This window comes from Ornithodoros turicata, chromosome 3 (assembly GCF_037126465.1).
Source record: "Ornithodoros turicata isolate Travis chromosome 3, ASM3712646v1, whole genome shotgun sequence".
In the NCBI taxonomy this organism is placed as follows: domain Eukaryota; kingdom Metazoa; phylum Arthropoda; class Arachnida; order Ixodida; family Argasidae; genus Ornithodoros; species Ornithodoros turicata.
Genome location: NC_088203.1, coordinates 54,328,481 through 54,352,025, shown reverse-complemented (window position 1 = coordinate 54,352,025; position 23,545 = coordinate 54,328,481). Strand labels below are relative to the sequence as shown.

The 23,545-nt window shown below is 45.1% G+C and overlaps 1 protein-coding gene across 1 annotated transcript; it reads right to left on the bottom strand.

Moving 5' to 3' along the window:
- Positions 1–10,627: 10,627 nt before the first annotated feature.
- On the bottom strand, positions 10,628–16,478 carry LOC135389479 (uncharacterized). Its single transcript, XM_064619521.1, has 7 exons — positions 16,475–16,478; positions 15,984–16,058; positions 15,857–15,913; positions 14,836–15,038; positions 13,311–13,470; positions 11,732–11,874; positions 10,628–11,050 (listed from the first exon to the last, which is right to left on the bottom strand). Exons 1-7 carry the CDS (start codon positions 16,476–16,478, stop codon positions 10,628–10,630), a joined length of 1,065 nt encoding a protein of 354 aa, XP_064475591.1.
- Positions 16,479–23,545: the final 7,067 nt, after the last annotated feature.

Below are 23,545 nucleotides of genomic sequence, written 5' to 3'. Positions count from 1 at the left end.
GGCTGTATCACCACGTCAAATATTATAAGGTTTATTCACATGACGTCATCCGCAGGAGACCGCCACTGTCGCTAGCAGGCAGATTTGCTGCCATCGGCCTTTGTAGATCTCGGCCCTATTGTAGATCTCAGTCAAGCTGTTACCCATATTATACTCACCGTATATCTGGTGTTTAAAACTTGTTGCTCTGTGATTTGTGGAATATCCAAGCAATTTCTATGTTTTTGGTGTTAATAGTCATCTAAAAAGCATAATGCAGCGAACAAATGCAAGGACTTAACATTGAGGGACCTATAGTATGACGCTGAGGTGACTTCAGTGACTAAACCTTTTAGGAACTCAAATCTTGCTCTACTGCCAGATAGCTGTTTGGGTGAAGTAAGACGGAATGACATAGTCACGCTGTTCTCCATACGATACCAAGGATGTTTCAAAACGACTAAGCACAGAAATACTAGTTTTGTACCGTTTGATGAATATTTTGTCTGCTGCCCACACATGTTGTGCGGTTCCTTAGCAAGCTTCTGGCAGTCGTTTCTTCTACATCACACTTCCCTGCTGACTTTCACAGCATCTGAGAAAAAGTTAGATTTCGTTAACCACACGACAACCATGTAAATGGAAAGTAGTTAGAGCCTTCCACGAACATTATTTGCAATACTTTGTTGACAAAAAAATTAAAGAGGCTCCCTCTAGAGTAAGATTAGGGGGCACATCGAACATCAGGAACATTGGAGGACAACACAGTCAGACGTCAGAGACAACTGCTTCCCCTCACTTCACAGGGAACTGTTAAGCTTATGTGCAAATAGATGTTTCGTAGGGTAGGTTACCACTATTTTGATATCCACCGATGCAAGATAGTCCAAGCACCTATAAAAGGAAAAATGCAGTTTCTATGAAACCGTGATATGCAAAGAAAAGTACTTGCGCAAAATTTTCAGTGTGTGGTTTCACTACCAGCGAAAAATGCAACAACCGAAGTCGGGCTGACATGACAATGAACTAACCAGCATTTATGTTCCAGCGTGTTCGCCCTGCAAACCGTAACTGTCGACTTTCGTTTACTCAAGACTTCAACAGTCATCGAAAACTCGTGAATCTCGATGGCTAATTAGTGATACCGCATTTGTTTTAGCACCAAGACGAACCAAGGCACTTACTGAAACGTTGTACTGCCAAACATACAACGTTAATCACTACTTTGAATGCAAGTGCAGTCAGGTCAACCCACACTTCCAATGTGCTTCAATCGGTGATACGAAGCCAAAATAAATAAAGGAAACGATATTCTCATATTATGCCACGCATCTCTACTACATGCGATTTGGTGCACAGAAACAGGCACATACTTTAATGAAGAGTAAGCTCACCCCTCAAACTTGAAAGCCAGAGAACAAAGAAACGCTGTCCACCATAGTACTCTGGGAGCTCTGCTGCGCTCAACCGTTTTTATCACTGGACAGCACGGCGTACGTTCTCGCTATGCTCAAAAATTGTAAGACAAAACGCGCGGGAGAACTTCGAACGATTTTCGTATAACAACCAGTGGAATGCAGCCGCCAAGACCCAACTGCTACCCGTTGCGCGTCCAGAAAGTTTGAAGTTTGAACGGTTGAAACTGAACAGGTTCGAACTGGTTGGATGGATGGATGATGGATGGTGATTGGGTAGACGGGCAGACGTCATTGCCATTGCTTTAGCTCGCGCTTATTGAGTGCTTATTTTTTGTAATATCTTTAATATCCGTGGCCGTTCATTATAATTGGGTGGTGGAGGTTAAATGTGAAATAACACATATGCTAATCCAGCGGAAGTGACACCAACATCATCATCATTATGCCATCGCCATCGTTGTTGCAGCGACGAGTGTCGTATTTTAGTGCTGTGTGTGTTGAAAATCGCTGTTCCTTTTGCAAACAATTTATCAGTGCCTTTGCTACGGAGCTGCAGGTGAGTCTAATATGTACCGTATTGCCTGTTCAGCGGTTTCAAAGAGATACAATGGAGCACCGCTTAATTTTTTCTTCACTGGCTTGTGAAGGGTGTAAGCATCTTCTTTTTTCAGCTGTTCCACGGCTTCTGTGCGCGTGAGCTTGTGATGACGTCGGTACCGATCCACTCCACCTAACCCTTTCTCCTTGACCTTTCAAAAGGGCCACAATGTTTGAGCGGTTGATTCGCTTCCCTCTATATACTAGCACATTATCCGCCTGCCAGGTGAAAACTTTCTTCAATTCTTTTAGCACAGATTTCGCGCGTGCTTTATCAACGCCGGAGGGTAGAAGATTAAAATCGAATTGATTGGGTTCCGGTTCGGGTGCCGAATGGACAGGTTCCAAAGGAGGGGGAGGAGGATGATAGTGAGCGCGCTTCAGCAAGTAATAGAGGGCTTCCAGTATTTTGCCCACTTTTACGTCGCCCGAATCGTTAGATTTCAGAACTTCACCTATTTCTATTCTATGAGCCATGACCGATGGCTTTGGATGTCGCTCGCCCGGCGACTTCGGCCACGAGACTTGATAGCCCTGAGAGGAGCAGTGGAAGTATGGGAATGAGACCACCTCGTTGTTGCCTAATATATTTCTTCAACTGCCGGGGGCACTTATGAAGTGACTTGTAAGCGAGGAAGCGGACGATTTTTTGTATTTCTTCAAGTTTTTATGAAGTTCCGTCGAAAGTGGGATATTTCCGTGTAGAATGTTAAGACAGATTTCCGAAAGCATTCGAATGTCGTCGCAGCTGAGCTCTTTAGGTAGCTCTGCGCGGTGCATCGGTTTGCTGGTGGCCAATACTTTGAGGAGCGTGAGATGTCTTCTAAGATCGGCCGTCATTTCGCGGTAAAATACCCGTTCGCAGGCTACGAGAGGGAGGTGTTTGCGAGTGAAGATCCACAACTAAATAACCGTGCGCCTTCTCCGTCGCCTGGTTATATGCGTCGAGAAAATAGGAGAGCCCCTGTTTCTTGAATACTTGACGTCCAAAGGTTTCGATCTGTTGTACGGACCGAGCGTTCCGGAACAATATGATATAACTGCCACTCAGCGATATCGTTCGAGAAGAGGCATTGTGATAGAACAAGGCTTGTGTGATCAGGATCACGGACGCATTCTTATGGTGGCTACCGCGCACAAACAGCGACTGTACCTCTGATAGAACCAGGTCCCCCAAGGTCGCCATTTTCCCATGTATTTGTTCCTATCCCGATGCGTGCAATGCCGGAGGCCGCCCTTAGATACCCCATTGTTACCAGACGTTGGCTTGCGTGGATTGTAGCGCGCTAAAGATCCAGTTGAAGCATAATCCAAGCCAGGCCAAGTCACCGAAGGAGAAATGGGCGACTACAGTGCCTGCGGCGCCTGGTACGACAGGTACGTTATGTGATGCATGCAGCCGTGCACTAGATCCTTCCGATAGCTCAACACGTTTAAAACGGGAGAAAAAAGTGAAGCACGACAGAGAAAGTTGTTATATGCGTTTTATTTGGACATATAAAGACTAGATTCATTCGCAGAAACAACGAAAACATTTTGCCGCTAAACTTAGCGCGCTGAAGTGATCCGGAACGGCAACAGTGGGGTATCTAGTGGCGGCCTTCTTCGTTGCACGCTTTTCCGAGGTGAGTTTGGGGGACCTGGATAGAACGCCTTTTCCGTGATTTTATCGTCAATAACTATGAGAGTGGGATATCGCTCATCCCAATCTGCGGGTATCCTGTCCATAAACTCCACGCCGTTGAAATCCTTTTCCTAGCCGGCTGCATACTTTCGTACGTAGAGTATCTTCTGCGGTGGAATGCTAAATAACTCGGGGTGTCTCATTATATTCTGCGTGAGCACCGTCTTGCCACACATGAAAGCACCGGAGATGAGAATTAGAAAGGGGTGCTGGAACAGCATGCACATCGTGGAATAACTTGAGCAGAATGTGTAGCGAGGTGTAATGCTTCTTTATTTTCATCCATAGCTCCTAGCGCGACTGATGATCGTCTCCAGTAGTCTTATTTCTTCCTGACATAGTTCCTGAAGCTCGCGCAGTGATTGCTCCCTGTAAGCCGACAGGTACTCATCCAAGATTTCGCGTATGATGTCCCGCAGCTTGTTTGCGGTGATACGGGAGCGCAATATGTGGCACATCTCGACGAAGTTCTCTCGCTCGTATGACGCCTCAAAGCGGAACCGTGCGGAGTTGATGCACCTGAGTCGCGCCATCTGGTGGCACGAGGTAAGTTTGGACGTATGAGATAAAACCGCAGTGGGGCTGCCTCCGCGCCGGCGTAGGCTATGTTCAGCGGTGCGGGCCAATCGGAGCGCTGGGAGAGTAGGACCAATCAGCGGAGCCGGTTAATTAGCATAGCGGGGTCGGCGTGCACTAATCAGCGTCAAGTGGGCGGAGTCAAGTAATTAACATAAAAGCGGCTGAGCTATGGTGAACCAATCAACGATGAGCAGGCTTAGCATGGTCCATTGAACGTGAAGTGAGCGGAGCCAACTATTTAGCATAAAGGGGTGGAGCTACGATCAGCCAATCAACGATCGGTAGGATCGGTGTGCGCCAATCACCGTGAAGTGGGCGGAGCCATGCCAACTAACTAGCATAAAGGAGCAGAGCTACGATTGACTGGTCTATGATGAGTGGGCACTTGGCGTGGACAATTCTAGGTGAAGTGGGCGGAGCTAATGGCGGCCAATCAGATGGCTTTGGACTTGGCTTGTGTTGGATTGCAAGTGGATTGTGTTGGCTTAGAACTGGATTTTGTTGGCTTAGAATTGAATTAGAATCGGCCATCTTGGATTATAAAAAGTGGTTGTTATACAGTATGGTTCTTATACAGTACATATGCCTACTACTGTCGTCTTGCCAAAGTGAAAGCAATGTTCTAGAAGTTACGAACCTTTCTGGCAATGTCCTTGAAATGTTGGTGTTTCGATTCATAACACATACACCAGATGCCCACAAGGGGACCATACATCCCTAAAAATCTCGGATAATGCACAAGGTAATGCATTTTGAAAGGAAGCCGAACGTGCGGAAACAATGATGCAGAACTGTTCAGAAACAAATTAATAGAGCGCTCAAGGTGGACAACATACACCAGTGGAATGCGTCTGGACATTATGACGTCAACGATTTCACGGAGTGAAAGGTACAACTGCCAAACTTCGTCATCATTGGGGTTTCTGTTGCCTATGTACAATGTGAGATTCCAAAATAGACAAGGCTTCTGTGATGCACTTCCCCTCATTACACCACCACTGGACAAGAAATTGGATGAGACAGACTCAGGTTTGTTCTTTACGTCACATTTGTCATATGCAAAGTTACTGATGCACGCATTGAGTTCGTCTAGGCTGAAAAATCTCTTTGAGCTAGCTATGACATGATGCAAAACAAATGGCAGGACGCCCTCGTGCAAGTCATGCACGATATCTAGGGGAAGGTGCTTTGTGGGGTAGAATCCACTGAAATGCAATGCACTGGGTGCTTTTATCCCAAAAAGCGGCAACGTTGTCACACGGCATTTCAACATGTCCAAGTGGTAATGATGTAGTGACGGAGTGCGCAACACAAAGTCCTGCTCCCGATGCTTGCTGCTTATGTCGCAATGTAGCGCCATGCAGAACCTGCAGATGCGTCCATGATTGAAGCCGGCCTTGAACCCCCAATACGATGACTTGAAAGGTTATCACCTGAGGGACAAAGCATTTGAGGGGCAAAGCATTTGAGCCTTTGACATTTCTGCTGTTCACACTTATCCCTTCTGTCTCCAAGTTTTCCACGTCCCGGTGCAGCAGTTCAAGTACCTTATCCATCCCATATTTTTCTATGTATTTCTCTATGTATTGCATGCCAAAAGGATGTGCGCAACGTGTGTCCTCAGGTGAGCTGGTGCATTGAAAACTGTGTTGTACACTGCCATGAGTTTGTGTTTTTGTCTTTGTGCTTCTATGGGGTTGCAAACTTCAAACTCGTCGGTGTAGAGGTGCATACACAGCTTTTGGTGATCACCGCAAAAATAGTCACGGACTCTAAAAGCGGACCCATCAAATACCGAGTTCAGCATGCTGTCACTGTCAGTGTGGTAACCTGTGAACGATACACTACACCATTCGAGGTAGCACTTCAGAACTTCAAAGACTGGCACGTACTGGTAGCTTGCGCGTGCTCCACTTGCTTCATCTAGGGACACGCAGAGAGGTGAGACATAACTGAACATGTCCTCCCAAAAGCGCTTACGGCCACCCTTTGTACGCAAGTGTGAAACTTCTCGATCAATGTCCCACAGAACCATTAACCGCCCATCGACGTCCATCGAACGTCGCGTTGTGGATGCTAGGTACGTCTTACGTACGTACACATTTGCTCCCGGAAACGTTTAAACTACGGCCGTACCACCGTGCTAACCAAGAGAAAATTATGCGAAATGGACGTCGCAGGACCGCCGGTGCGGATCTTCGAGGGACCTGCGGAGGATCTCCTGGCCCCATAGGTATCGCGTGCATAATATGCAAGAATCGTAACTTTAATCGTGATATAAACATGGACGCCAATATGCACACAAAACACTTTATTTCCATGTGCAATTTTGTACAATATTTTTAAAATAAAGCACATTAGGCCTTACGCGCATGACATTTCAGCACAGCACAGGCATGCGTTCTTTGCTTCATGCCACATGCTCAAAGTAAATTAAATATCACAGTATTTACCAGGAAGTGCACACACCTTGTAAATGCAAATTGTTCTAGAACCTGTGTGCTCTACACGTCAGTCATAGATTGCCTCATTATATATACAGATGTAATGTTATTCAGAGTTATCACAGCAAAACTTATCAAGTGTCCCTACAGGAGGAAATTTTTAATGAGTAGGAAATATAACTTTATGGAAACGTTACAAAATATTGCTAATGAACACTTGTGCTGCAGCAGTGACAAGGAGGAGGTACAAATGACTAGAAATTATATGTTTCCTTCTGCAGCCAGCTCCACTAAACCCCACTGTGTCACGGCTCGTGAAAATCTTGCACAATTCTCTAGCATGTATAGTAAGATATGAGTATAATACGTTCCGATAAAACACATTCTAAGCAAATGTGGCAGTGGAACACGACTAGAAAAGTGGAACATCCTACAAAAATCCAGTGACTAGCGTGTTACTGTGCATGTCCCACACTGTGACAAGATAATATTCTTGTAAATCGAATATCCTAGCATGTAGCACAAAATGTGTCATGCATCACAATTAAAAAAAGCAGAACAAAACCCCTTGATCAGGATAAAATAAGCCAATGGGAAACACTTGTACCCATGACACAGTAAAGGAAGAATGCCCCAAAATGAAATAGCTAAGTGACATCTTCTCAGCACCCAAATGCACCAGAGTAAAAATGGTTCCTTCATAGCTCGTCATTTCGGGCCTTCAAAACTCACAATCACAATTATCTGATAAGGCGTGAGTTCGGACACTGCTACGAACTCCTATGAAGGCCGACATGGCGTATTGATGAGCTCAATTATGCCACATATTAGTGCAGTCACCGTACAACACCACACCTGTAAACAGGGCAGATGGAATTTTATCTGCTGAGTGCACTAATATGCAGCATGATCGTGCTCACCGATATGCCACATCGACCGTCACGGGAGTTCGTAGCAGGACCCGAACTCATGCCTTATCAGATGATTGTGATCGTGAGTTTCAAAGGCTAAAAATGCTGAGCTATGCATACCCTGTAACACACAATGGGAGGAATTCATACAAAACTCGCTGCAGCATATGTCCATAACAGGACTGGCAACAGTTGCTTGACTGGTGCACATGCAAACATAGCTGTAGCAAACAACATACAGAGGTGCGAGTCCTAAATTAAAATTATGAAGACACGAAGCACGCAACACAACCTTCCCAAGATAAGTTAGGGTAATGCAATTAGGAACAGGCACAATTAATGTTTCCTGGATGACTAGGTCGACCAGATTCCTTTTGTCCGTTTACGCCCATTTATTGTACTTGCAGCAACTTGTCCATGTCGCAGGTCCACACAAGGGAAGCAGATTGAATTGTTTGGCATGAAAAGTTTAAACTTGGGCTCTAAAGCTGAGTAAATGGACAGACGAACTGAGTTCCACACTGCTTGTCTGTTGTCAGTTGCTGTGATCTTGGTCAGTGTCGTCCTGCAAAAGAAAAGAAAAAAAAAGGAAGAGACGATTGTTACATCGACCATGTTACGGTGCAACTTGCATTGGTTTAAAGTTAACATGAACGTGTAGAAGTAAGATGCGATGGCTATGTATAGTTTGTGGATATCTGTGGTATTACTCTTGACAAGGGCATTGTGAGCACATATTTAGTAAACAAGGTGTCAGCTTTGCGGGAGACCAGAATACAAACTGCAAACCATACTTGCACGGCATTATTGGTCGATTCTAACTGGAATTTCTCCTCGTCTAAACTGTAGCAAAAAAAGTTATGAGGCCTTCTGAAGTTGCTATTGCTAAATTGCGAAATTGATATACAGCTAAGTCGGTCAGATAAACTGCACTGCCAGAATTTCCACAGCACCCTCATAAGGTACAGAATTCCTCAGTGACCTCAAACTGCGATATATTCCCCTCAGGAGCATGAAGGCTTAGTTGTGAACTTATAAAAGATTTCTTTAAAGAAAGAGAAGTTCGAACAACAGAGTGCCGTTCAAAATCAGGGTTTCATGCATTGGAAGCAAACGGTCGAATGGTAGCTGCATCGGAGACTTGACATGGCTCGCTAGACTTTGCCGCACACAATGAGAAATGACCGAGGCAGACCACAATGAGGGACAACATACAGGGTGTCCCAGAAAACGTCTCATTGAATTATACTAAAAATCTACGCCATCTAGAATCACGCGGTCAATAGCATTTGTTCTTATTAGGTTTTTGCCACCTCCTCATGTGAATGTCATTTTCCAAGTTTAATTACGTAAATATTTGCGAACTGAACTCGGAAATTTGCCAAGTAAAGGTCACTTTTTTACCCCACCAATATGAAGAGCGTGGCGAATTCACTCAAATTCATGATAATTCACAGCGACATTCACGAGCTATCCCATCGGAAAAAATAGCCGAATATCATGCTTTTCGGAGCACCGGACCATAGCGCGTGATGACTTTTTGAGCGCAATCGCTCTCAGTGGGACGAAAGGAGGTTCCGAAGCCAGCCCACAGAGTGATAGTAGAAAAAGTAACAGTTCCTAAAATTGGGAGAGGGAAAGCATTATCCCAGCGAAAGTCGGACGTGATAAGCCGTGCCAGTTTTATCTCTTTGTGCGATGTCGGGGAGGGCTGGGTTTCCAACCTCCTTTCGTCGGACTGACAAAGATTGCGCCGAAAAATTCATCGTGCGCTATTCTGTGCGACCTCCGTAGAGCATGATGTTCGCCTATTTTCTCCGATGGGATAGCCTCTGAATATCCCTGTCAATTATCATTAATTTAACTAAATTAGACACGCTCTTCACATTGGTGGGGTAAAAAAGTGACCTTTACTAAGCAAATTTCCGACTTAAGCTCGCAAAACTTGACATAATTAAACTTACGTTACACGACATTCACACGAGGAGGTGGCAAATACCAAGTAAGAACAAATGCCATTAACCACATGACTCTAGGTGGTGTAGTTTTTTTTATTATAATTCAATGACACGTTTTCTGGGACACCCTGTATATACAATAGATTCAAACGCCCAGAAATTGACGAATTCAAGCAACTCAAGAAAAAGAGGTGCTGACGCCAGGAATCACACCTGGGTCTTCCCGTCGCAATAGGACGCAAGCAACCTGCGCTCGAGCAAGACGTGCTGACAGCTGCCGGACACATGTGAGCATCACATGACCGCAAGATTCGTATGATTTGAGTTCTCATACAACAGATAACGCTGAGGTCCAGAGCGTCGCTCCTGATAAATTGTCTCGTCGCGGGAGAGAGAAGTTTTTCCTCACAGCCTTTTTTCTCTAATTTTAATAATTGGGTGTTTACGTCGCGGGACAACTGCGATCATGAGCGACGCTACAGCGGTCGGTCTGTGGATTGCTCTTGCCCACCTGAGGGTTCTTTAACGTGCGATGAAAGCTCATCACACGGCACCCCGTATTTAACGTCCCTCGCGGAAGACGGCGTGTCTAAGCAACTTCTACCCTGCCACCAAGTTGTTGGCGTCCTCGGCCGGGTTCGAACCCGCGATCTCGGGATCAAAAGGCGAACACGCTACCAACTGAGCCACCGAGGCCGGTGCCTTTTTTTTTTGCTTTTATGGGAAACTGATAAGTGATGTGACTTTAGCTCTTAATGAATAAATAAAGGTGTCAGCGCAAGACCAGTAATATCAGGGCTTATGCGTAGCTGAGTGCATCCCTATGAATTATTCGAACAACAGCCCCATCACACGGCAAACTGAATGACATTCCCTGTAAATGGCAGTCACACCGAATGTCATTCATTTGCCTTACATCAAGCTACACAAAGAAACAATGTCTTTCCCAAATGTTACAATGACGACGAAAGCCACGCGCCTGGAGCAAATGTTTCAGTTCCACAAGCGCGGACATGGAGATAAGGCACTGTCATCAGCTTTCCGTGGCATACCATCATCACCGGTCGGGACTCATGTAGACAGTGGCTAGCTTATGGCTGTAGACTGGCTTATGGTTTGCACGTGGAGGTGGCGTCTTAGTCGTGGCCTGCGGTGCCGCAACCGGCACAGGAGCGAGAGAGAGACGGCAGCTGAAACGTGCACTGGCGTCTGCTGCCGCGACTGCCAAAACCAGCAGGGGAGCACGTTGCTCTGGTGTCGCGGCCCACAGCGGATTAGCATCGAGATGCATGAAATGAAGCATACACAGGGCGGAACAGAAGAGCGAGAGCCGTGTGGGGAAGTCTCGCACATCAGGAAGGGGACGACTCGCTGGTGAGGCATAGAATAATTCTCCTGGAAGACGTAGTGGCGAGCCGTACATCAAGTCAGCTGTAGAGGGCCCAGAATCTTTGATAGCAGACTGTATGGCGAGTATGACCTGTAGTAAACATTAAGTCCAGTGCACGATGTTGTCAGAAGTCCGTAAAGCATCTCTGAGCTGTCAGTGAAGGCATTCCCCCAGAACGTTGGTACCCGCTAGTACTTGATGTTCATCGTTCGGGTCACCAAATGTAGAGGAGGTGATGTCCCTCTACATGAGTCCCAACATCTGATGACGGTATACGATGGAGAGGCGATGACAGTGGCCCATCTCGATGACGCACCAGTGGAACTAAAACCCGTGCTCTAGGCGCATGGTTATCGTCATCATTGTCCACGGCCCCTTAGATGTTTATCGTTGCTGTCTTTTCTACGGCTCTCTACTCTGACGGTACGCGGTCGGTGAAAGAGGAAAAGCGTATGAATTCCCCGGACTCACACAGGGTAAATGCCATTCTCACGTACTGTCATTTGGTTTCACTGTGTGACATGAAACAAATGCCATTCAATTTGCCGTGTGACAGGGGTATAAGCTGGCGCACACGTTCAAATGTTCCAATTATCAGGTGTTTGAGCCTACTGAAATACACATTGCTTTGCTTGGAGCTGGGCATCAGGTCGAAATATTACCCAAAAGTTTGAATACAAATATTTCTAATGAACAGGATTAAACTGTAATAATGAGTATGAAAAATCAACAATTTCTTATGAATTTCATTCAAATCATCCTGGAGCTTACCTCAGCTGGCTGGATCGAACGCCGAGCTGTGTGCTCCACACGCCTCTTCACGGTGCCGGGGCAGTGGCGAAGCCAGTTTTTAATTGCGTCTTCGATGTCGGAATTCTTCCACTTCCCTTCTCGTCTCGTGTCTTTCACTGCCTCTGAAACATTAGAAATGCAACACTCTGAAGCACAACTCATTTGCCTGCTATGATACAATGCAAAGGGAAAAAAGTGCCATAGTCATACTTCAGTAGCGTTATATATCTTGTACATAAATTTGGAGTGAAAATATGACAATTCGCCTCCCCTAAAATGTGCTGGTCACTTTGCACAGTTTATGACCTTCGTTGTCGCTGCGCCAAAAAAATCCCAATCATCATCATCATCAACTTTGCACAGTACTCTGTTTTGTGGGAAGCCTCGCAGGAGCCCAGAAAGCTATCCAAAATGTTGTGTTTCTGACGCAATGATGTGACTTGAAAGCTAACAAAAAACAAATTCTGTGCACAGTACTTTTCTTAAAAAAAAAAGAAAACACCCTGAACATGGCACGAGAGTTGCTGCTCAGCTCGCACTGCAGGGCGAAATGACGAGGAGGAACGTGTCATCGTGGCTACAAGAGCCATGGGCAGCCATGCCTCCAATCGCGACAGGCACTTTTCACTTTTTTTTGTTCTTTTCTCTACCCCCCTTTCTCTCTGTGTAGCAGACTATGTTTCTCCATACCAACAAACCAGTTAGTGGGCTGCACCACGATGACCGCCGTTGCACTCATCACGATTTTTAGTCCAATTCCGCCATCTGTTTGCGTCTCTCAAGTGAATCGCTTCTCATGGTGCATTTTAAGAATTGGTTTAACGCCTTAGTTTAAACAAAAAGGGACGTGACGGAAGCGCTGTGTCCTTTAACGGACCACTGAGCGGACCACTGAGTTTTTTCGTGCAGCGCGTTCTACGCTGAACGTAGGTGACCTACAGAGGGAGAGCGAGGGCTCTACTTCCGTGTGCCTTTCAAAAATCTTTTTCCTCGTGAACAAATTTCATCGCAATGCAGAGCAAGAGGACGACGTGAAACTCCCCTCACATGATGTGATGTACAGCGGCACAGCTCAAGCATGCATAAACGTCACGTACAGTGCAAAAGAAAGAAAAATAAAAAAGGCATGGAGCCTCAAAAATGTCACGCGAGAATCGTATCAGCCGTCTGCTTCTGCTTTATCAGACTTTTTTTTTCTGAATTTGATTGCATAGGTATAATGGATCACAGGATGGGTATTTTGCATGGTGACTCCTGGCGGACAGCTTGATAGATGATGCAGGATTTCCAGCGACTTTGAATGTCACCTCATTGCTTCTTTAAGCTCAATAATAGGTAAGTCCTCATTTGAAGAATGTTCAGAGCAACAATTTTAGTAGTAGGAGACGTGTTGTACAACAGTCTGGTGAGATTAGAGCAGCAATGAAGTGTCAGCAGAAAATATTCACTGCAGCCCTTCCCACTGAATTTACTTATGTCAGGAGCACAAATGTATTGTACATGATTTATAAGCAAAATGCACATTTCTGTAGATGATTAAATTTTGTCAGCAACTTACGGATAATGACTGGTGCTACGTTCAATTCCATGAACTTCTCTTTCCCACTACGTCCCTCCCAACTGTAGTGCTGACCAACTTCACGTGTGATGATGTAGCTCAGGACACGAGATGTGCATTTCTTCACATCGTTTCCACCAAGCTGCTGGAACTCACTTACCTTTAGGCAAAAAATTGCATTGAAAACAAAAAGTATAGCCAAAGATTTGTTGCTCTCTTACAGTGACCTGTGCAGCAACAAAGTTTTTAGAGGTTGAAAGCAATGAAAGCACTTCAAAGCATAGGTAAGAAAAATCATGATAGGGCTCCATAGTCTATCGACCCCAGCCTCAGACAGGTTCTCAAACATGCGAGTTGTACGTTGCTTCGGAGAGAACTGAGGACGCCATTGACAAAGGTGTCTGCAATCTCCTGAACCCTACTCAAATATACTTCGCCCTATTCTCTGTTCATTCTTTGGCAAAGGGGCACTAAAATGCTTCACTTCAAATTACGTTGCACACTTTGTTAATGTCGTACTTGTTATCATAATTCAAAACCTTGATTCTGTTACAAAGCTACAATCAAAATTATACCCGATTCTCTCTTGCTTCGGCGCTAAGCATGCTGGTGCAGGAAGTTTTGGCACAACATCGCAATCCAGAGTCAGAGGGCCCCTAGCATGTATGGTTAGTGATTTATGATGTGGAATTATGATTTTCAGCGTTAATTTCAGATACATTATGTCTTGGGCAATTTCCCACTCAACTTAGAGGCGCGAGATCAGGGAGCCTAACGTGGCGATGACCCAATGCAGAGCAGGTGTGAGCTGTGCGTCCACATCACGACCTATTCGATTATAGTGACCATGTCATAATCGGCAAGCCCTATGTGGAATCTGTCTGCACGATTCGTTACTGGAGCTACCCATCAGCCTGCGAGATGTACATCATGACTGGACAATAGATATTTGAATTTTGAACGTGCAGAAGCGGATATGCAACTACTGTAGCTGACAACAGCCAACAACTCCTATAAAGACATGTACAATGATGATGATCATCTTCAAAAAGAAGTATTTCTCGTGGGACACCCACCATTTGTACAAAACAAGCTAAAGTACTGTAGAAATTGAAAAAGAAATAACAGTGCTGATGGGTAGCGCCACCTCCACCCTCCCAATGCGCCGCTGGGAAGGGGTCCATATGATATGAATCCCCTCTAAGGCGCAGGATGGTGCAGCACCCTGTGATTGCAGTTTTGACAGTTTTGTGCAAATGGTGCAGCACTTCCATCACTCCCCCTGACCCACGTCATCAATCACTTATGCAAAAATCTATAAAGAAAAATCGCAAGCCCCCCCCCCCCGGGGCTTTAATCTAAAGCACACATTTTTTTCATAGGCTGATTTTGTATCGTGTAGATATTGCGTTGAGGTCCCTGAATTTGATACGTACACTTGGTAGCCCAACCTGAGAAGTTGCACTAATACAATTGTTTGTGGACACATGTTTCCGTGTACAACCCCGTGTTACAAAAAACTTACAAGATTCACTTTCTCTGCCTCGGTGAGACGCTTGTTAAACCGTTTAAAGTCGTCCAGGTTGTCAAAGGAGGTGGGTATGATGACCTTCCCTGCACAACTGGATGGATTTGCATTTGCAGCTACCAAAGTGTCGAGCTGACCACCATGATGCTGCAACATAAGTTGGATGACATGAAGGCTTCGTACAACCTGTTTCTGGAATTCTGCAACAAACATGAAAAGAACCTATGAAAGCACTACTGGTGTGGGTAGAGCAGAGGAATAGTGTTCATGCTCTGACAGCAACGGATATCCAGCACAACCCAGCAGAACTCACTGATGTGCATGCTCATTCCTCCTTACTCACGCTCAATGCGTCGAATATGCTGATGCTGAGTGAGTATATACGGAATACAGAGACGTTTTTACAGTATGTGCCTACTATTGGCCAGTCTAGTTTTGTGTTAGGACAGGACGCAGCATCTTCAAGAACCCAAGCTATAACTGACATGCTTTGCTTTCAGATAGATACATCACTATGATTTTCAATTAGCGGACGGAGATAAAATTATTGATGCCATGTAACACATGGACTACTGCATATTCTGTGATTTACATCAGGTGTTAATTTTTTTTTTACTATGTGACTGAGCTACATGTAGTATGTTGTATACTACAGACCTTGTGAATGTTATGTGGTAACATAACATGCTGAACAATGCAGATATCTATCAGAGATGATTCTGAGCCAGGATAGGAGACAATGCCATGCGTGTGAGCACACAGAGAGCTCAGCCCAAGACTCGAAGCTGAATGAGTGCGCATGAGTGAGCAAGCTGGAAGCTTAGCTGGGGCCAACAAGCATCAACTGAGTAGTGAGTGAGTGAGCAACAGAGGAGGGAATCAGTGAGCAAACTGGCAAAGACAATCTGAGCACAAGTGAGCAACAGGCACGAATGCTAAAATCTGGTGTTCAGTTTTCCAACACCTATGATATACAAGGTAAGACGAAACGCAGACCGCAACACTGAGAGGCACATACCTGGCTCTGCAGCTGTGGTTCTGCTGGGTAGTGTCGTGTACGTGCGCACCTCGGTCCCTGCAGATAAATTTGCTTGTTGGTCACAATGTACATTTAATTGAATCTGCTGAAAATATGCAGCGGTTACCAGTGCTCATGATCGGTGATAGAGCCTGATGCTGGTAGCCAGCTGGGGCACATCCCACTGGTGGGCATAGTGTACCTGAAATGGCATGAAATGTGTGCGTTTCTCTACAGAAGGAAACTTGTAAACACGTATGACTGCCCTGCATGCGAAGTCAAAACGTCATGGGGCAACACACTCTTGCCTATAACCTGAGACAATGACTGCTGAGGCATGCCATGCACTGGTTCATATCCTGACGACAAATATGATATATGTGGAAGCAGATATTGTACAGGTTCTTAATAAGATACATCTGCTGAAGTTGTTACATATGTAGGAAATGTATGCATAGATGTGGTTACCATGTGGTTTGTAGCAGATGTACCAGCAGATGGTACTGCCTGTCGTGCATAGCTACTTGGTTCAAGCCTTGCTGTCGCAATGGCTGCTACTAGGTAAATAATGTAAAATGCATATAAGTGGGGCTGCGAATGTGACATACGTCAACGTACCCATACTAGCCAAGCTGACAAACTCAATTTGGGATGAAAGATGGAAGTCATTGAAAAGGTTAGCCAGCTGCAGGACTCGAACCCACATCTCTCTCTCTCTCTCTTGTGTTCTCATGTTCAATTTGGGAAACTGCCTGCAGACCGTCCGGGGAAAGGGGACATACTAATTTCATGCATTCGAAATAGCATTGCCACTGTACTGAGGTTCCTCTATGGCTGCGTTCCAGAAGTTGAGGGCACCTACTCTTTGCGTTCCAGATTCAACTTAATTACATAACAACCCACGTTCCTGAAACGGGTTGCCTACCCGAGGGCAGCTACTCCAGATCGATAGCACAACTTTTCGAGAAACATGAACACAAGCAAACATGCCCCCAACCCTAGCCATGGATCATCATGCCGCGAATGACATTACGGTCTGCCTTTTAGTAAAAGTTTAATTTAGTCTAGTGTTTAGATTAATTCTTTAGAAATACGTTTGCAAAAGTATTAAAGAAAAATAAGGGAACATCCAGAGCGCATCTGCACAATCAGGAGACTGAAAAAAATTGAGGGGACCCCTCGATAATCCGGTAGAGCTGGCAGGTATGCATACGCGATACATACAGGACAGAGGTACCCACATACAGAAATTGTTAAACTTACTGTGTGAGGGGTGCAAGTTCATAATGATGTTACAAGCAATCAGCTGATCAAGTTCATTTGCCAATGTAATCAGTTACTTCACAGAATGAATTAAGTGGTTTCAGCATTGATGAAGCAGAAGAAACATGGATTTAACACAGAGGGAGCAACAAAAGCATTTTACATATTGCAATAGCTCACAATTAGCCTCAGTGCACATAAAGAATAGCATAGGTGAGAGCAACAGACATTTGTACTAAAAACAGTGACTTTGCTTGCTGTTCTAGTCATGAAGCAGCAGCACAAGGGAGTTTAACTTGCACAGCAATCGCTTGCACTTGTTTTGCTTCTGGAAATCCTCTAAGTGGATACAAGATGAGAACACTGCTGACGGTTGAAGGATAAATTACTATGAACACATGAATATACCGCCTGCACACTATTTAAATTCATCCAACACAAAATGATTGATGACCCACGTCGTATGCTAAAGATCTAGTAGTACGCACGTTCTTACATGCTGCTGCATAATGAAGAGTAATTTTTTAGTAATCCGTCCAATGCAAATACGATGTTGTATAACGACCTTAATAAAGGGTGCACTGAATTTTCTTAGTTGCATTTTCACAACATCCTCAGGTGGGAACCAATTCAAAACAGATATGTTCGATCGACATACAACAGCAGAGACTTATATATATATATAAAAAAGAACCTGCATCACGCAAGTTACAAAAGGCATCGCCTACACTTACCGCTGTGCAGAGGTGCAGATGATGGCTGGGGCTCACTTTCGCATGCGACTAAATGTGTACCTGCAAGGAAGTAAATTTGCAAAAAGGGGGGACCAGGGAAGCTTTTGGGGGAAGGGGGGCTTAAAACAGAAAAGGAGAGTGGGAGGATATGTAACACAGCAGTCAGCTGCATTTTCATTGCACACAAGACTACATGTCACGCCTCTATACCGGGCGCGATTCAAGGTACAATCATTCACATAGGCAGGGCCGTGGCCGAATCCCACGTATCGACCATGGGGCCTCCCATACATCCATGCTGGGAGGTGGTATTGCGGCCGCACAAGTTCTTTGCTCTCCTCCATTACTTCTATCTCGCCCACCTTTTCTTGTAGACTTTGATTATTTATATGGTTATTGCAGACATCTCTACTACTAAACAACTGGTTTCAGCGATGAAAAAGCCTGTGGTTAACAGCATCCTGACCTTGGAGTTGAGAGGGTTGTGGGGTGTAGCACAGTGATGCACTCTCCACTGCCTGGTAAGGTGCACCTGTTGATAAAACCAAAATACAGAGCATGACATGTAAGAAGCAGCACTGCATCACAGGCATCGTCCACATACCACAACTCTCTACATTTGCGTCCTGTGCCTCTGATGTACAGATTCTTGAAGCAGTCGCTGCAAAGAAAGGAACACTGGTCAGCTGTTCAGACTGTCACTATCCTTAATAAACCCTATAGGTACAGCTACCACATAGTGCCCCATACTTTATAATGAACATTACTACTGAAGGAACCATTTTCTTACCACTTGAGAGTAATGGTGACGAGCTCTCCTGTATATCTGCAATGAGATTTTAACTATAAATTGCAAAAATGCTGCTGCAATACATCAAGTAACACAAATGCAGACAATTCTTGCCACCTGACTTTTCCAGTGCTTGGCGTCTGTATTCTGTGTAGCTGTCTGAATGATCCTGTGAAACTAGAAGGCCACAAACAACAAAATTAACTGCACAGATGGAAGATATAGGTTGTCCTGTCACAGTGTCAAAAAAATGCATAGCAACAATTTACCACTTGTGCTGGTGCTCAGTGATAACCGAGGTGCTGAAGCACGGCACCCAGATCCTGTAAGTGTTCCATTTATTACGAAATGAATGGTCTACAAGCACACAAAAGGTACGACAATTTTGCTATGAAAGATGGAAGTCACTGAAACATTTGAGGCTGTGTATGTATTGTCGTTTGTATTGAGGCTTTGTATTCCAGCCACAGAACATCAGCTCTCTTATGAACAATTTTGCCGCATAGTTATCTGAATCCTTCAAACCTGGAAAGTCTTCGGGAATCTGTGGAATTCTGCTGCCAAGCAGAGCGGATGACGAACGCTGCCTGCGCTTTTTCTTGGCAGGTGGCACGGGCTCTGCACCGCTGTCATTTAAGTCCGACGTGGACGTTGCTTTTTTGAGGCACAACATGGCATCTTCATAGGTAGCTGCAGGAGATAAAAATTAAGTGCAACTGTTTTTGCTAATTGTCATATATACTTACCAAAAACTCCCTTTACTTGTACTGGGAATGAACTCCAGGTGTTATCTGGTGAGGCACATTTGCGTATGAGCTTTCTAGCATCTCTTCCCGGCGGCCAGGTACAGTTGTTGCTTTTCAACCAGGCATGCCAGGCAACATTGCTTTTGACATATGCGGTGTATGTTGTACTTCTCAATGGTACTCTTTCCTGGGCGTTTTCAGCACAGGCACATCTATATAACCACAAACATGAGTACCTGCAGATCCAAAACTGGACACAGACAAGTTGCTTCGACTGTGTGGACAAGTACAAATCGATAAAAATGGCGTGGCAAGTGTTGGAGTGGCCCCCATTGGATTACCTGTTCACATTTTACTGCTCCCATTCGAAAACACACTCTGTAAGACTACTTCGCAGTGACCAGTAGCAGATTAAATAAATCGCCAGCGCACCCGCGTAGTTTCAACATTAGCAATGTTGCAAATTTCACATTGAGCCCCTTAAATCGTTTGAAGAAGTTGCGACACTTTGTTTAAAGTTAGACATAATTACTTTAATTGCTGTGAACATATCATTCCAAGTTTTACAGCAAGGGGGTAATAGACAGATGGGAAACAGATACTGCAAATACCGAAATTCATGTGGCTCTTACACCACAGAAGACTCTGCCACCGAGCAGGCATGAAAGAGCCCACGTGCTTACGACGACCAATGGGAATGACTGGAGGCTTGATATCGGAGCTTTACAAAAAAACATGCGTTCAAGGGATATATCTCACCAAGTACAACACATAGAAGGTTAATTCCATTTTCCTTAATAATCTAGTGCGCAATACAATTGTGTGCATCAAGTAGTGAACGATATCTACCAAAGTGACACAACTCCTTCAAGTTACTGCTGCTGCTGCGTTGTGTGGAGCAGTGGAATCACTGCGAATTTATGGGACATTGGAATATGAACCATTTTTACCACATTCCTAACTGGCCACGAACTCAATGCGCCTTTACCACTGACAACAAAAATATTCAAGCGAGAGGACTGAAAAGGAACTTCGTAAAGGTTTTCTTCTCTAGGTACATGCACCCAATGACGCACATTGCTCCAGTGCGCATAGAAAAAAGTTCTGTATGACCACTATATCCCCATCTAACGTGCAACAGTTGTTGCCTCTTTCCGTGCTTAGAAAAACGTTCTCGAGCTGATCTGCACGGTACTGGGGAGCCCTGCAGTCAGAGGGGAGTGGACCACTGCTGTGCTCATACATGAAAACTGGATAATGATGTTCATTGCTGGGAATGTTTCTCACACCTGATTCTAGCTCGGAAAATCGGTTACAGAGCTGCTCTAATGGACGATCTGCTTTCGTAGTTTTTTCAAAGCTTTCATGTTGTTTTCGAATGGAAAAGCAGAGAAGGTGTCGACTGGCCCATGCACTAGGGCATCGTCCGGAAGGTGAATCAAAGAATGAACATTGTGAGACACCTCTCTTGGCCCATATATCTCGACAAATCCCTCAACAAAGAATCTAAGGAGTTCTTTGGCATATGCATTCTGCTGGACGTATAACGTTTTGTCTGCCAGGATGAACAATGCGCAATGGAATGCGAGGAAATTTAAGTACACAGTGTCACTCGCACGTCCTGCAGGTACAACTGAGCCAAGGTAAAGTAGGAAGGTTCGAAACTCTGCTGCCTTCCAGTGTTCAAGCTCGTGTATTCCTCGTGGTTTACGAGCAAATTCTCGAGGTACATGGCTGTGACATGCCTCCAATGAAGACGATATTTGTGCGCGAAGTGCTGGTCCCACATTACGTGGACCGAAGCACATCAGACGTATTAACTTCCGTGTGACACCTAAGCAGCAGAGATGCATGAAGTCTAAGGGAAAGCTCTGCACACAGTCAATTGAGAGTTCTGTGAGGATGCTTATACCACGATGATGGCCCTCATCAATTTGCGTACGAAACGTGTCGTCAGATCTTAGGGGTGCATCCAGATTCAAGAATACAGTGGTCGATCCCGACTGGGAACCATGCACGGTGCATTTATAGCAAGAACTGTACCCAGTGTGCCCTTTAGTCATTAAGATAAAGGCACGGGCAGGTGTGTCGCAAATAAAATTTGCAATGCGGACCGTAATTTGTCTCCCAGAAACCTCTATCCCATTTTCCAACAAGTCCTTCAATTCAAGCGTCAGTAGCTCCAAATACTGGTTTGAAGATGACGGTTTAGAATGTCCAAGGTATACTCCAACAAAAAATGGCTTTTTACTCTTTGCATTCTCAATGAGGCATTGTATCGGCCACAACTCGGCACGAGAACTACGAGAAATGGGAAGCCCATCAACACTGACAGACAGTGACACTTCTGATAACATGGTGTCATCCATCACGGCCTGTGAAATGTAGCGGCAAAACCGAAATGGACGTATTTTCCTGGAGGCATGTCCACAAGTTGTTTTTTTCAAACGCAGGGTACCCAACAAGGTACGGGCATCCGCCGGCAGATCCGAATGACATTGATGTGATCTTAGTAATTTGAGAATGGCACTTACTGCTTTATGACAGATGTTGTAATTGAGCGCCCATTCTTTCAATTGGCCGGCAAAGTCTGGCGCCATTTGAGTTGATGGTTCTGAGCAGTTGCTACGCAGAGGTTCATGAGGGGAAACACTCGACACCACAGCATGAGGAACGCTTCTAGATAATTCTCCGAGAGGAGAAGTCGCACGTGTCCTGCACTACTGAACACTGTTCGCCACAGTCACTGGGGGATAGTGACGAGTCGTTAGGGGCACTACTGCTTAGCTCGGCACACGAATCATTGCTAGAGGGTCCAACAGTATGCTCATCAAGCGTAGGCTCATACAGCCTGTTTGATGGGCCAGCAGAAAAAATGATCGAAAAATTTCTTGGCTTCCCTCGATTCTGCTTCGTCTATAGATTTTCGTTTCGGCATGACTGATAGCCGTAAAACACAGGGCGCAGGTCACTCACAGGATGTACTGACGCACTAAAATAACATGTAGAATGCCACATGCATGTTTCCCTGTTGATTTTACTCAGCGCGCCGTCTGACTGTTGTCCATTAGTTCTGGCTGTGAGTTACTTGAATACAATAAAGACAAAAGTGTGCACTGCGTACACATGTAGCGGGCGAGATACTTGAACAGACTCGGACCAATGTACAAGTCCTCCGTAGCGGCATTACCGCAGGAACGCGCAGAAGGTCTATCGCACAACAAGGCAGAGTATGGTAACTCACTAGCGGCTCAATGCAGATCAAAGTCTTCCGTCACGCAACTACAGCACTGTAAACTGGCGTCTGAAGCACTACAAGTAGCCCAAGTTAGGCCTAGTAAGACAGAGCAGAGAGTACTACACTCACTTAAAATGCAGTCCAAGTTCGAGGTCCACTGATTCACCAGCAGCGTGACGGCAGTCTAAACATCTATCCCTTGTTCGTTTTCAACAGGTTGCCCAACACACATGCACAGCAAAAGCAGACATAACGCACGAAGTACACGCCAAGTTCCCGCCGTTGTCTCAAGAGAAGTGTATTACTGCGCACGGCGCCGCACAGTGCAGCCGCGCGAGTTTACGATGCTCCCATTGGTTCTCAAATCGGAGCTTTATGTTCCCGCGCCTGCAGTGGGCGTAAAACGTCCCAGCTTCTCCCTTCATGCTGTCTGCTTCGTAGTTCCGAATTGCAAAGAGTATTGTAGATAATACAACATGCAAACTGTAACTGCAATAAATGTCTTTCTCTTTATCGTTTTGCTACATGGCTTCCACAACAAAAGTTCTACGATAACAAAAAGGACGCCCGCATAGGCGTCGAAACGTCATTTTTGTTACCGTTGTATTTTTGATGTGGAAGCCAGAGTAACAAAACGTTAAAGATTATGACTCCTGGCTTTTGCTCCATTTCCAATAAATTTCGTTCTTTAGCACTCCCTTACCATCTGTACTCCCACCCAATCTGCCTTTGACGTAAACCTACTCGTCGATAGGGGATCACTCTGGTTTACACTTCGCAAAATAAACTTCGAGAATAAACTCCTCAAAATAAATCACGAAAAAATCCACGGTGTAAAGATAAAGCCGTAAAAATCAACTTTTGCGATACAAACGCTTCAGATTCAAACTTTCAAAATAAATCGTCTCTGATTGGTCG